At 41.3% G+C, this 14,838-nt stretch overlaps 1 protein-coding gene across 1 annotated transcript in view; it reads right to left on the minus strand.

The window, feature by feature from the left end:
• Window positions 1-2,107: 2,107 nt before the first annotated feature.
• Window positions 2,108-14,838, minus strand: part of GALR1 (galanin receptor 1) — a 704,137-nt gene continuing 691,406 nt past the window's right edge. The window contains exon 3 of the mRNA XM_069728940.1: window positions 2,108-3,366. Coding sequence (XP_069585041.1) covers window positions 3,049-3,366 — 318 coding nt within the window. The 3' untranslated portion in view covers window positions 2,108-3,048. The remainder of the gene's footprint in view (window positions 3,367-14,838) is intronic.

Below are 14,838 nucleotides of genomic sequence, written 5' to 3' on the forward strand. Positions count from 1 at the left end.
GTGTCCACTGCGTCCAGAGGAAGAAGCACTGTCAATTTTTACTTATCTATAGACACAAATGCTGGTTCAGTTTTGTATATACAAAGATTAAGAAGGCAAACATGGTAATAAGCAATGTTTTTATTCAGTCTGTGAAGTCCGCCTGTGTCTGACAACCATCTCCCCTCCCCCACAGTTGTCTGATCTCTTGCAAGTTGCTTACACTACATTAGAATTTTAGAATGTCAATGTTTGTGTGGCCTGCCTGGCAGTTTGTACATTAGTTGTGTTTACATGTGCATCTATATTTTTAATTTATCTGTCATGTTTAGAGCAGACAAATTGTGAATATAAACAGACTTTGCATCCTATATATTAATGGAATACATTTCTCTAATTCTTAAAATAAAGATCAAATAGAAACCTGACGGACTCGAACTGGATGCAATTTCTGCTTATCTGTTTCATTTTTCTATTCTAAATATAAAAGACAAACAGAAAAGATAATGGGCATGCAAACATATTTTAAATTGGATTAACTAATGCCAGAATGTTGTACCAAGACGTTTAACCCAATATTTGGTGAATTGTATTGTGTTTCAAACCATGCTCCCCGCTCATTTCTGCTAAGTCTCACTCCTTTCAGCAAAGCTGCATTCCTTGTTAGACAAGGTTCTAAGAGACATCTAAAAACTCAAATTCAATATGGTAAAAGTGATGAAAGATACATTTTTTTTAGCAAATTGTGGAAGATTTCTGGCGCATGTAGCTTAAATAATCCCTCTATGTGTAAGACAGTGTTTTGATGAGAAGCACTGTAAAAAAGTGAAATGTCTGATTAACTACAGCATCACAGGTCTGAAACCGAACCATGTCTAAAGCACATGTAATTTATTACTGATGAGTGGAATTAGAGCCAAATATTACATATTTCACTGCTAAATCTACAGGAAAAACGATGTGCAAAAGGTGGTGTCATTCAGTTGTGCTGCTGATAAAAGCTTGATGACCAAGATAAAATCAAAGAGATTTAATAGTGCAGGCTTTACAAGTCAACGCATTTCAAGGTTCTGCATGACCTCTTCATCAGGACAAACACTTATGTTTTGGGTATGACTATAAAACATTACATGTGTCCAAAACATGTTAAGACTAATAGATCTACATTATTATTATTATTATTATTATTATTATTATTATGTGAGTAACTAGACACAAGTATTGCACTTGAATTAAAAAAAGATAAATTTTTTGCAAAAAAATATATAACTTGCTGGAAAGAATCTATGCTTCACATGCAATTTTCTTGAATTTCTGAAAGTTATTGTAGGTTACATTCCCTATATATACTGTAAAATCCAGAATTCAGGACAGTATCATTAGGAAACATTTTCTACCAGTTTATATCTACAAATGCCATAATATAATGACAAGATTACACCCGTAATTTACATTCTGTCTTGTCAGTATGCGACCCAAAACTCTGCATGTTTTTATTCCCCAAATTTATTTTTTAAATTTAATGTGATTAATTTGCTATAATTTTGATGTGTAATCACAAGTATTAGAAATTAATTTTCATAGAATAGTGAGTTCTAACCTTGGCTACGGAAAAGATGGTTACTAGAAGTGGGGGAATGCAGCAAAATTCAAATTTGCCTGTTTGCACAGATTTTCCCAGTAAATTCAATTTCCGGAGAAATTATTCTCCACAAACTTAGTGTCTCTTAATATTCTACAAAGTCTTCCAAGAACCCAGAGCAGAAAGGACTGGAAGAGTGATGGTGAGAAGCAGAGGGAAAATGAATATTAGTAATTTTTCAAATTTTTAAACTTGTTGATGGCTATTTATGATTCAGAAAAAGAGTGGTCAGCTAACGCTATTTTGCTGTATCCGCGCAGGAGTGGATAAAAAAAAAATCTGCATTTTGGCAAATGCGGATCTTTTAATATTTAGTGATGAGCGCGTATACTCATTACTCGAGATTTCCGAGCATGATTGGGTGTTCTCCGAGTAGCTTGGGCGCGCTTGTATACTATGCTTGTGTCGCCGCAGCTGCATGATTTGCGGCTGCTAGACAGCCTGAACAAATGAAGGGATTGTATGTTTGTTAGCAAATCCCCACATGTATTCAGGCTGTCTAGCAGCCGCAAGCAGCAGCGGCGACACAAACATAATCTACGAGCACGCCCAAGATACTCGGAGAATACCCAAGCATGCTCGGAAATCTCGAGTAAGACGCACACTCGCTCATCACTACTAATATTCAATTGTAGAATTCAATTGCCCTCAAACATATTAGCTCATCCCTAATGCTACCTGTTAACAATTAGTGGCTACAGTTCAAAGTTAAGACACTTATTATAATGTGTAATATTATAGATTTTCTGAGCAGTTGGCCAGTTTACAAATCAAACAAGAATCGAAGACTAAAGTTAGTTTTCATGACTCCATTATTCCATTTTTTAAATGTAATACTTTCTTGATTGGAAGTGAAATAATTTTGTTTGAAAAAGAAAATAATAAATAAGGCTAATGTCATGTAAACAAAAACATTTGCATCCAAATGATGCTTTCATAAGTAAAGCAAATTATAGTCTAATAGTGGTTTTAAGAATCAAAACAGTAATTTCATGCTTCCCTAAAAAAATGCATAAAATGTGTCAACCGTTCCTCTAATATGCAGTTAATATGCTAATTTCTGCCTTTACCAAATGCGTAACAGCAGCTAAAAGCACAGCAGCCAGCTAAACTGTATTGATGATAACATTAAATTGGCAACATAATCATTATTTTTTAACATGTTGACATAATAAAAAATATAATTTACAGCTTCAAAAGCATCAAGATCTCCATCTTTCATCTCTTTTGATAAATAGAACTGCACTTTTTTCTAGACCTACTGTACTATGAGCAATTGCAGCTTTGAGGACGTAAGCTAACTGAAGCAGATGCCAGCTACAATAAATCTAGAAAATGTAGTGGCATTTTCAGCCAAGTATGCTTGTGCTTTGAAATCTTGCGGCTTGCATTAATGAATCTGAGCAGGACCATCGTCGTCTTCTCCGTCACACATGAGTGCAATTTGTAGAGGGTGGGGTCTCCATTTTGCTTTTTATTTCCTTAGCATCACTTTTCATGGAATCGCAGCCTATCTGACATTTAAATACTTGCTTGTAAGCTTTTCGGAAATTTTCAGACAGAAAAGCATAAATTATAGGATTCACAGAAGAGTTACTGTAAGCAAGGCAATGAGCAGTTATTCTGAAGACAAATGAGGCCTGAGTGAGAGGAAAGCTTCCAAATTCTGCCCAGAGATGGATCACATGATGGGGGAGCCACGATATTCCAAACACCACCACAACAACGAGCACTGTTTGAGCAGTCTATAAGATAAAAAATAAAGAAAATTAATATGTATAATCAAAAACAACAATGATGAAATGTGTAAATAATCAAAGTCCAAAATAGCTATTACTGCAAGATAGACAGAATCTATAATATAATGCTGGAAGCGTCACCCTGACCGAAGCCTTTAGAGACTGCGCAAACGCGACGCGCCTGCGCAGTCTGGACCCCACGGAGAGACGCAGTACAGGAGATCGTGGTATGCGTAAGCACTGAACGCATACTGCGATATTTTTGGCACCCGCAGCTTTTCCTGTGTTCAGCGGTCACGTGGTACCGCTCATTAAAGTAATGAATATGGACGCATATTCATTACTTTAATAAGCGGTACCATGTGACCGTCCAGCACTGGAAGGCGCTGCCAGCCCGGGATGACTGAGAAGCAGGGACGTGCCAGGATGGGGTGAGTATGACGGGGAAGGTGAGCCATGCTATATTCACCTGTCTCCATTCCACCGCCATGCTGTGTCTTCTGCGTCCTCTGGCTGTGCCGTTAAGGTCAGAGAGTGCAATGACGTGGTTAGTGCGCGCCCTCTGACTGAACAGTCACAGTGAGAGGACCCCGAAGACACAGCGGCGCACTGCGGTGGAATGGGGACAGGTGAATATCGCAAGTGTTGGGGAGCCTGAGCCAGTGGCGGCACCGGCACATGACCCCCATATTGCGCTGGTGTCCCCTTCTGTTCAGGCCCCTGGCACCTCTCCCCCGGCGATTAGAGGGGAGTATGTCATTTTTTTAAATTGAACCGAAGCAGCATACGGGGCATATTATGCTATGGAGCATTTTATTGGGCCATCAACCTTTATGGAGCATCATGTGGGGCATATTATGCTACTGGAGCATCTTATTGGGCCATCAACCTTTATGGAGCAGCATGTAGAGCATATTATGCTACTGGACATCTTAAAGACAATTGTTCAGAATAACTCGGCACTCAAATGTTTGTGAAAATGAAAGATTCAATTTATTTTGCGTCCAGATATAGAACCAGTTGAACGTTTTCGGTCCAAAGTAGACCTTCCTCAGAACAGTTCAAAATGATCTAATATATGGGGTAGATGGCATGCTATGCCTTTAAGGAGTTCAGTGGTCCTTGCTCGTGTTTAAGCTCCAGCGCTGGTGGCATGCTCTGTCGCCTGGAGCATGCTATGGAGCATCTTATGGGGCCATCAACCTTTATGGAGCAGCATAAAGGGCATATTATGCTATGGAGCATTTTATGGCGCCATCAACCTTTATGGAGCATTATAGGGGGCATATTATGCTATGGAGCATCTTATGCGGCCATCAATCTTAATGGAGCAGCATATGGAGAATATTATGCCATGGAGCATATTATGGGGCCATCAACCTTTATGGAGCAGCATGTGGGGCATATTATGCTATGAAGCATCTTATGCTATGGAGCATCTTATGGGGCCATCAACCTTTATGGAGCATTATAGGGGGCATATTATGCTATGGAGCATCTTATGGGGCCATCAATCTTAATGGAGCAGCATATGGAGAATATTATGCCATGGAGCATATTATGGGGCCATCAACCTTTATGGAGCAGCATACTGGGCATATTATGCTATGGAGCATCTTATGGGGCCATCAACCTTTATGGAACAGCATACGGGGCATATTATGCTATGGAGCATTTTATTGGGCCATCAACCTTAATGGGGCATTATATGGGGCATATTATGCTATGGAGCATCTTGTTGGGCCATCAACCTTTATGGAGCAGCATGTAGAGCATATTATGCTACTGGACATCTTAAAGACAATTGTTCAGAATAACTCGGCACTCAAATGTTTGTGAAAATGAAAGATTCAATTTATTTTGCGTCCAGACATAGAACCAGTTGAACGTTTTCGGTCCAAAGTAGACCTTCCTCAGAACAGTTCAAAATGATCTAATATATGGGGTAGATGGCATGCTATGCCTTTAAGGAGTTCAGTGGTCCTTGCTCGTGTTTAAGCTCCAGCGCTGGTGGCATGCTCTGTCGCCTGGAGCATGCTATGGAGCATCTTATGGGGCCATCAACCTTTATGGAGCAGCATAAAGGGCATATTATGCTATGGAGCATTTTATGGGGCCATCAACCTTTATGGAGCATTATCGGGGGCATATTATGCTATGGAGCATCTTATGGGGCCATCAATCTTAATGGAGCAGCATATGGAGAATATTATGCCATGGAGCATATTATGGGGCCATCAACCTTTATGGAGCAGCATGTGGGGCATATTATGCTATGAAGCATCTTATGCTATGGAGCATCTTATGGGGCCATCAACCTTTACGGAGCAGCACGTGGGTCAGAATATGCTATGGAGCATCTTATAGGACCATTATTAACCTTTGTGGAGCATTATATGGGGCATATTTTAATATGGAGCATCTTATGGGGCCATTATTAACCTTTGTGCACTTTTATATGGGGCAAGTTTGGTATGGAGCATCTTATTGGGCCCATCATGAACTTTATGGAGCATTATATGGAGCGTATTTTGTATGGAGCCTATCATGAACTATATAGAGCATTATATGGGGTGTATTTTGTATGGAGCATCTTATGGGGCCCATCATGAACTTTATGGAGCATTATATGGGGCGTATTTTGCATGGAGCAACTTATGGGGCTCCTGATTCAATATGGATATTCAAAAACATCATTTAACCTAATGATGTCTCAGCGAATTTAACTTTTATTGGTGCCTATTTTAATTTTTGAAATTTACCAGCAGCTTTTGCATTTCCCACCCTAGGCTTATCCTCGAGTCAATTAGTTTTCCCAGTTTTTTGTGGCAAAATTAGGGGTATCGGCTTATACTCGGGTTGGCTTATACTTAGGTATATAGGTACCTATATGGTATTGCCATGGGGTCTCTTCGGGCTGGAGGGCGGGACATGAATCCTCTGTCGGAAATGGCACATGCGCATAGCACATTTCAGGTGCCATTTTGGAACTTATGCATCCGGGATGAGGATTGTGGCCCAGGAGAGTTGTGGCACCGGAATCGGTGCCTGCGCAGTCTGCGCTTTCCGGCGCCATTTTTAGATAATGAATCTATATACAAAATACATCAGCTGAGCAATCCAGCCACTTTCTACTGAATATATATACTGTAGAAAATACATCAGCATAGCAAGCCAGTGACTTTTTACTGCACATGACAGAATGGGGCGCAGTATAGGAGCAGCACATTACAGAATGGGGCATAGGATGGGGGCAGCACATGACAGAATGGGGGTGCAGGATGGGAGCAGCACATTACAGAATGGGGGCACAGGATGGGAGCAGCATGACAGGATGGTGATGCAGGATGAGAGCAAGCACCACATGACAGGATGGGGGTGCAGGATGGGAGCAGCACATTACAGAATGGGGACACACGATGGGAGCAGCACATTACAGAATGCGGACGCAGAATGGGAGCAGCACATTACAGAATGGGAGCGCAGGATGGGAGCAGCATGACAGGATGTGGATGGAGGATGAGAGCACCACATGACAGGATGGGGGTGCAGGATGGGAGCAGCACATTACAGAATGGGGGCACAGGATGCGAGCAGCACATGACAGAATGGGGCGCAGGATGGGAGCAGCTAATTATAGAATGGGGACGCAGGATGAGAGCACCACATGACATGGATGGGGGCGCAGAATTGGAGTAGCACATACCAGGATGAGGCAGCACATACCACAATGGGGGAAAAGGATGGGAGCAGCATATGACAGCATGAGGTTGCAGGATGGGAGCATCACATGTCAGGATGGGGGCGCATGATCGGAGCACCACATGACAGGAAGGGGCACAGGATGGGAGCAGCATATGACTAGATGGGGGCGCAAGATGGTAGCACCACATGACAGGATTAGGGTGCAGGATGGAAGCAGCACATACCAGGATGAAGACCATATACCAATATATATGCTCTCTACCCAGGTGTACAAATGGTTCAATAGCTAGTATATGTATATATATATATATCAACGCTGAGATCTCATCTCCCAAGATCTTGGTGCCGAGATCTCCATCTGTGCATGTTCCACTCCCAACTGGCAGACATTTTCTGAGAGTCCAGTCCACCGCATAGGAAACCATGCAACTGTGGGGGCTCTGGACTTTCACAAGATGTCGGCCGAACCCCCACACCACCAAACACCCGCAGCACTGAAAACCCGCAGGGGCGCGCTGAACTGCACATCCAAACACCTCCTCATCCCAGCCTGTGGCCTGCAGCAACGCTCCACTCTTGCCTTCTCCAGCAGCAACCCTGGGACCCCACTTCACCACAGCCACCACCCCCAGTAAGCAACAAGATGCATGGATTACAAGAAGCACCACCATTTTATTAAAAAAAGGGTTTTTTCCTATTTTTTTCCCCAAAATTTGGGGTGCATCTTATAATCTGCAAAATACTGTATATCTAAAAAAAAGTAGAAGCAGCACACCACTATTGGATCAATTCACATGCAATTTAATTGCCCATATGGCAATGTTTTGGTCCAGGAATGTGGACCTTTTCGCAGGCTTGAGAAAGGTCATTATTCCTGGACTGAAACGTCGCCTTATGGGCAATTAAATTGCATGTGAATTGATCCAATCACGGTGTGCTGCCTCCATTTTTTTGGATATCATTACTTGGTTTGGTACAAACCTGGGGGATGTTTTTTGCACCCCACAAATATTTAGTTTTTGTGCTGCTTTTTGTTCTCTTCTCTCTCTCTCTCTCTCTCTCTCTCTATATATATATATATACATAGAGGGAGAGAGAGAGAGATACATAGGTGCATACAGTAGCAACTAAAAGTTTTGCTTTTTTAATTATTTTTTTTTAAGTGTAACTACTTCTATCGTGTCTGGTTGTTGTGATGACATTTTCCAGGTGATGAATTGAAAGTGCATGTCACTTGAAAGACATTCATTTTAGCCAAAATGCTTTAGAATACAGTTATGGTAATTTAATTATTAAAGAAAACAGACTGCCTAAAGTTTTGCATATACTATTTATTGATCACAACATAGAGAAGTAATTTATTGCTAACAATGCCATAGCTGAGTATTTTGTAGCGTAATAACCTGCTTTAACCCCTTCATGACCTTGGGCTTTCCGTTTTTCCGTATTCGTTTTTCGCTCCCCTCCTTCCCAGAGCCATAACTTTTTTATTTTTCCATCAATATTATTTTGTGGGAACTTTTGAAAGACATCATTGGTTTTACAATGTCGTGTACTAGAATATGGGAAAAAAATTCCAAGTGAGGTGAAATTGCAAAAAAAGTGCAATCCCACACTTGTTTTTTTTTTTGCTAGGTTCACTAAATGCTAAAACTGACCAGATATTATGATTTTCCAGGTCATTACGAGTTCATAGACTCCAAACATGTCTAGGTCCTCCTTTATCTAAGTTGTGAAAAAAAAATCCAAACTTTGCTAAAAGAAAAAAAAATTGCGCCATTTTCCAATACCCGTAGCGTCTCCACTTTCTGTGATCTTGGTTCGGGTGAGGGCTTATTTTTTTGCAATCCAAGCTGATGTTTTTATTGATACCACGTTTGTGCAGATACGTTCTTTGGATCGCCCATTATTGCATTTTAGTGCAATGTCACGGCGACCAAAAAAAGTAATTCTGGTGTTTCAAATTTTTTTATCGCTACGCTGTTTAGCGATCAGGTTAATGTTTTTTTTTATTGATAGATCGGGTGATTCTGAACACAGCAATACCAAATATGTGTAGATTTGATTTTTTTTTATTATTGTTTTATTTTGAATTGGGCGAAAGGGGGTGATTTAAACTTTTATATCTTTTTTATTTTTTTAACTTTTTTTAACTTTTTTAAAAAACTTTTGCCATGCTTCAATAGCCTCCATGGGAGGCTAGAAGCTGGCACAACTTTGCTACATAGCAGCGATCATCAGATTGCTGCTATGCAGCAGAAATGCAGGCATGCTATGAGCGCTAACCACAGGGTGGCGCTCACAGCAGGCCGGCATCAGTAACCAAAGAGGTCTCAAGGACCTCTATGGTTACTATGCAGAAACATCGCTGACCCCCAATCATGTGACCGGGGTCGGCGATGTACGCATTTCCGGCCATGCGGCCGAAAGCGGTAGTTAAATGCCGCTGTCTGTGTTTGACAGCGGCATTTAACTAGTTAATAGTGGTGGGTGAATCGCGATTTCACCCGCCGCTATTGCGGGCACATGTCAGCTGTTCAGAACAGCTGACATGTCCCGGCTTTGATGCAGGCTCACCGCCGGAGCCCTGCATCAAAGCGGGGGATCTGACCTTGGGCGTACTATCCCATCTGAGGTCAGAAAGGGGTTAATTACTGCACCACACTGATGAGGCATTGAAGCCACAAGGCTATTCAAGATATCTTAAGAGCTCTTGCTCCATTCCATCTGCACATCTGCAAACAATTCATCTTTATTGCAATGGTCACGGGCTCCAACTCATCATCCTTACTTATCCCAAAGGTGCTATCATGGGTTTACCACCTATAGAGGAACAAGAAGACTGCAATGTCTTATTGCTCCCACACCTACGCTGAATAAGAAGCACTTCACCTTCTTATTAAATGTTGTAAATTTCTATTGGCAGTGCAGGGGTTAATTTGCTCAGCTGAGGGCTCTGCTAGCTAGGATTTCAGCTGTTCCTTGTTAGCCACTCCTATCCTCTAGATTATCTGGGTCCTAACTAACACACATCGTCAGAGATAGCTTATGCTTCATGACTGGGAGGATTGTAGTTGGTGGTTATTGGAGGAGGCGTTTGGTGGATTTATCTGTGACCGTTGCTTGGTTTTGTGAGTGTGACAATCTCTTTTCTTCTCCTACTTTAGTTTTACAACATCCTTCACTCTCCAATGCATACCTCTGTTATGTGTAAGAATATATTTGTATGCCTATTTTCTTTTTCCTCTGTTTTTGTTGCCTTGCTCATCTGGTTGGTGTACTATGGTGTGCACTGCAACTCACCTCTTCCCTTGGTGATGGAAGGGTACAGGTGGAGGATGGATTCAGGAGATAAGGCAAGGTATGTGGCCTCCGAATCTTAACCTTCAGAAGTAACATGGGGAACAGGGAGAGCTGGGGCACCCTCTAGCATTAGGGACAGGGAAGGAGCCTCTTGTCCCGGATCACACAACAACGTGACAGGTGCTCTATAGGGTTTAAATCAGATGATTGGCTTGGCAATCACAACAGGCAAACATTTTTATTGGCTAACCAATTTTTTACGAAACTGGATGTGTGCTTAGGATCATTGTTTTCCTACTTTTGTTTTACCATGTGGCAGCATTACATTCTCCAGTATATCCTTATACATGGTAGCATTCATATCTCCAGCAATTCCATGCTCAGGGTCAATGACAGATGCAGAAAAGCATCCCAAAACCATGACATTGCGACCACCATGTTTCATTGTAGGTGTTTGGTACACTACATCATTACGTTTTCCATTTGGGCGGTATATGTAGTGCTTGCCATCACTGCCAAACAGATTGAACTTTTCAACTGTTTAATCCGACCTCAACACCTTAGACCATTATGACTTTTTCTATTGTCTGTTTTTTTGGCAAACTCAAGTGATACCTTCCAGTTCTTTGCAGATATAAAAGGCTTCTTGACTGGAAATCGTGCATTCAACCCTACTGCTCTTAGCCATCGCACCACAGTTTGGCGACTCACTTTGACCCCATGTTCTTCTTTTATTTCGGGTGAAATCTAAACAGCAATTTTATGAACATCAGATGCTGATTGTTTCTTAATAGTGTGATCAACTTTGGAGGAAGTTTTCCCTGGTCATCCACTGCTGGGTTTGTCAACTGTTTCATAACCTTCTTTCTCTTTTTTACATGTGACAGTTGACTCTGAGAACAGTTGAACTCACACTTTTTTTTAATGAAAAATGATAAACATTTCGTTGCTGCTATATATATATATATATATATATATATATATATATATACATACAGCTCTGGCAAAAATTAGGAGACCACTGCACAGTTTTATAAATATCAGCTTCTCTACATGTCTGACAGCCATTCCAATCCAGTTTGTTTCTCCCCTTCCTCTATGATGTGACCGAGTTACTTTCTTTCTCCAGGATCCAACAGGTCTTATGCAGCCTTACTCTTTCTTTTCCCTCCTTTAACCCTTTGTTTATTTCCCAGAGGGTCATTTATCTTTTTTGATCATCTCTCAGGATTACTGAACTGCCCTTAGTGGGGGTATAAGCCTTATTTACTTAATCATTATTATTATTTCACTATATTTTGTGAGTCTGCAGGCCTTATCCTGTTGAATTATTTTTGTCTTTGGTACCATGATTGGATTTAGCCATAACATTTGCTATATGTTAATTTGCAGGATTTGTCCTGGTGAGCCTCATTAGCTCTGGTTACCATCCTGAGAAGCCTAGTGTGTTTTATCATAACACACTCCCGATGCATAGTGGAGGAAGGTCTCTTACAAGGCCCTCCACACTGTTGTTCATTTGTTACCCTTGTGTTTTTTTATTGTTTTTAACTTGTTTGTGGCTTGTTTAACTTTAATTGTCTTAATAAAATTAATATTTTTATTTGTTATACTGTTTGTGGAGATCCTTACCTTTACACGCTACTTTCTTCTCTTTGGTCTCACAAAAATTTTTAAGCGTGTGGTTAGTGATCCCATATATTAACCATTAGTAGTGCTCTCAGGTTTTTTGTCTCTAGCAATTCCATTTCAGTCTCAGTTGAATTCCAACCAGAGTACACCTCATTCTACATAATGTGCTTCTGATTAGGTGGTCACCTGAACCAAATCTTATTTAACAAAGGAAAGTATAGAAAAAAACACTTCTGTGGTGTTCACAATCCTCTTGCAATAGGACAAGCTGAATGGCAAAACAAGTTCTAGTAATATCCCAAAAGTAATAGGAATGAAAAAATAACTTTTAACCATGCCAAAGGAGTTGAAAAGAAAAGTCTTGAGTAAGGAAAAGAAGGGCTCAATTCTGGCTTTACTAGCAAAGGAACTCAGTGAGCGTGATATTGCCTCCATCCTTTAAATTTCTAAGACTGCAGTCCATTACAACAAGGTCAAGCAGACATTGGGGACAACAAATCTACAAACCGGCAGAGGGTGAAAATGTCTCTCCACTGACAGGGATGACCGTCATTTTATTCAAATGTCACTCAGCAACCGCATGATAACTGTTATGACCTGGTGGTTAGGAGCACCCGGAATGACCTGATAGTTAAACCTCATACAGGACGAGCTCTGGGATGTGGGAGCTCTGCTGACTGCAAGCCCTAATCCTATCACACACACTAGAAATAGCCGTGGAGCGCTCCTGACCAGACCTAGGCGCCTCGTCACAGCCTAAGAACTATCTAGCCCTGGAGATAGAAAATAAAGCCTACCTTGCCTCAGAGAAATTCCCCAAAGGTAAAGGAAGCCCCCCACATATATTGACTGTGAGTAAAGATGAAAGTCACAAACGCAGAAATGAAACAGGTTTCAGCAAAGGGAGGCCAGACTTACTAAATAGACAGAGGATAGGAAAGGTAACTTTGCGATCAGCACGAAAACCTACAAAAGACCACGCAGAGTGTGCAAAAAAGACCTCCGCACCGACTCACGGTGCGGAGGGGCCACTCTGCATCCCAGAGCTTCCAGCTAGCAAGAAAAATTCATGAAAACCAGCTGGACAAGAAAACAATGAACAAATAATGACTATCAGGAACTTAGCTTCTGCAGGAGAAGGCAGGTCACCAGAGAGATCCAGGAGCGAACTGAACCAATGCAAAAACATTGACAGCTGGCATGGAGTAACGATCTGAGAGTAGTTAAATAGAGCAGTCAACCAAAGGATAAACCACGTCACCTGTGTAAGGAACCTCAGAAGCAGCAGCTTCACTCACAGCCACCAGAGTGAGCCCATAGACAGAACTCGCCGAAGTACCATTCACGACCACAGGAGGGAGTTCGACAACAGAATTCACAACAGATAACATTAAGTGACCTACAAAACGAATGGCAAATGGCAGCTAGGGTGAAGTGCATGGCAAGAACAGTTCGTAACAGGCTCCTAGACGCAGGACTCAAGTCATTTAAAGGTAGAAAAAAGCCTTTCATCAATGAGAAGCAAAGGAGAGCCAGACTGAAGTTTGCCAAAGACCTTAAGGATTGGACCATAGAGGACTGGAGTAAGGTAATATCTGATGAGTCTAATTTTCAGCTATTCTCAACACCTGGTCGTCTAATGGTTAGACGGAGACCTGGAGAGGCGTACAAACCACTGTGGCTTGCACCCACTGTGAAATTTGGTGGAGGATCAGTGACGATCTGGGGATGCTTCAGCAAGACTGAAATTGGGCAGGTTGTTCTTTGCGAAGGACATATGAATCAAGCCGCATACAAGGTTATCCTGGAAAAACAGTTGATTCCTTCTGCCCAGTCAATGTTCCGCAACTCTAAGGACTGTTTTTTCCAGTAGGACAATGCACCATGCCACACAGCTAGTTCAATCAAGGTGTGGATGCATCAAATCCCTGTCATGGTCAGCCCAATCTCCAGACCTGAACCCCATTGAACACTTCTGGAATGTAATCAAGAGGAAGATGAATAGTCACAAGCTATCAAACAAAGAAGAATTGCTTACATTTTTGTACCAGGAGTGGCATAAGGTCACCCAAAAGCAGTGTGAAAGACTGGTGGAAAGCATGCCAAGACGCACGAAAGCAGTGAATGAAAATCATGGTTATTCCACAAAAAGACATGCTGTCAGCAGTTTACAGAATAAAAGAAGAATTTACATTTTATTCAAAAATATACCTATAAGGAGAAAACCGTATATATACACACACGCACACAGTACCGTCCAACATTTTTAGGCAGGTGTGGAAAAATATCTTGATAGTACTCTGCAGTGAAGTTGCTCCAGACAACTTTGTTTATATCAATTTTGTGAGTTATTAATGAAAACTGGCTGAATGTTCGGGGTCATTGTCCAGCTGAATGAATGTGGAGCAAATTATGATCCTCCTTGATGGCATTGGCAATACATACTGATCATCATTCTGCCTGTATTTCTCAGTGATGAGGATACCATTAATCTTCATTCAATCCCAAACTCTGCTGAAATGCAGCCACAAATTTGCAACGTCCTATGTGCTTAACAGAAACCTGAAAACACTCTCAGCCCTTGGGCAAACAAACTGTCTTGTGTTGTAGTAAAATATTTAAAGTTTTGCCTCATCATTCCACAACGTTTCCACAAAGTTGAGTCTTTGCCATTGTTTCCATGTTAATAGTATTGTTTTTGGCTGCAATTCCTCAATGAAAACCAATTTTCTCTAACAGTAGATGTTTGTAGCTTTTCCACACTGGTTGCTGCCAGGTCTAAACTGATGGCACTGCTGTATATAATTTGATTTTGAAGGGTCGTAAACATGATGTGTT

This window comes from Ranitomeya imitator, chromosome 6 (genome assembly GCF_032444005.1).
Source record: "Ranitomeya imitator isolate aRanImi1 chromosome 6, aRanImi1.pri, whole genome shotgun sequence".
Lineage (NCBI taxonomy): Eukaryota > Metazoa > Chordata > Amphibia > Anura > Dendrobatidae > Ranitomeya > Ranitomeya imitator.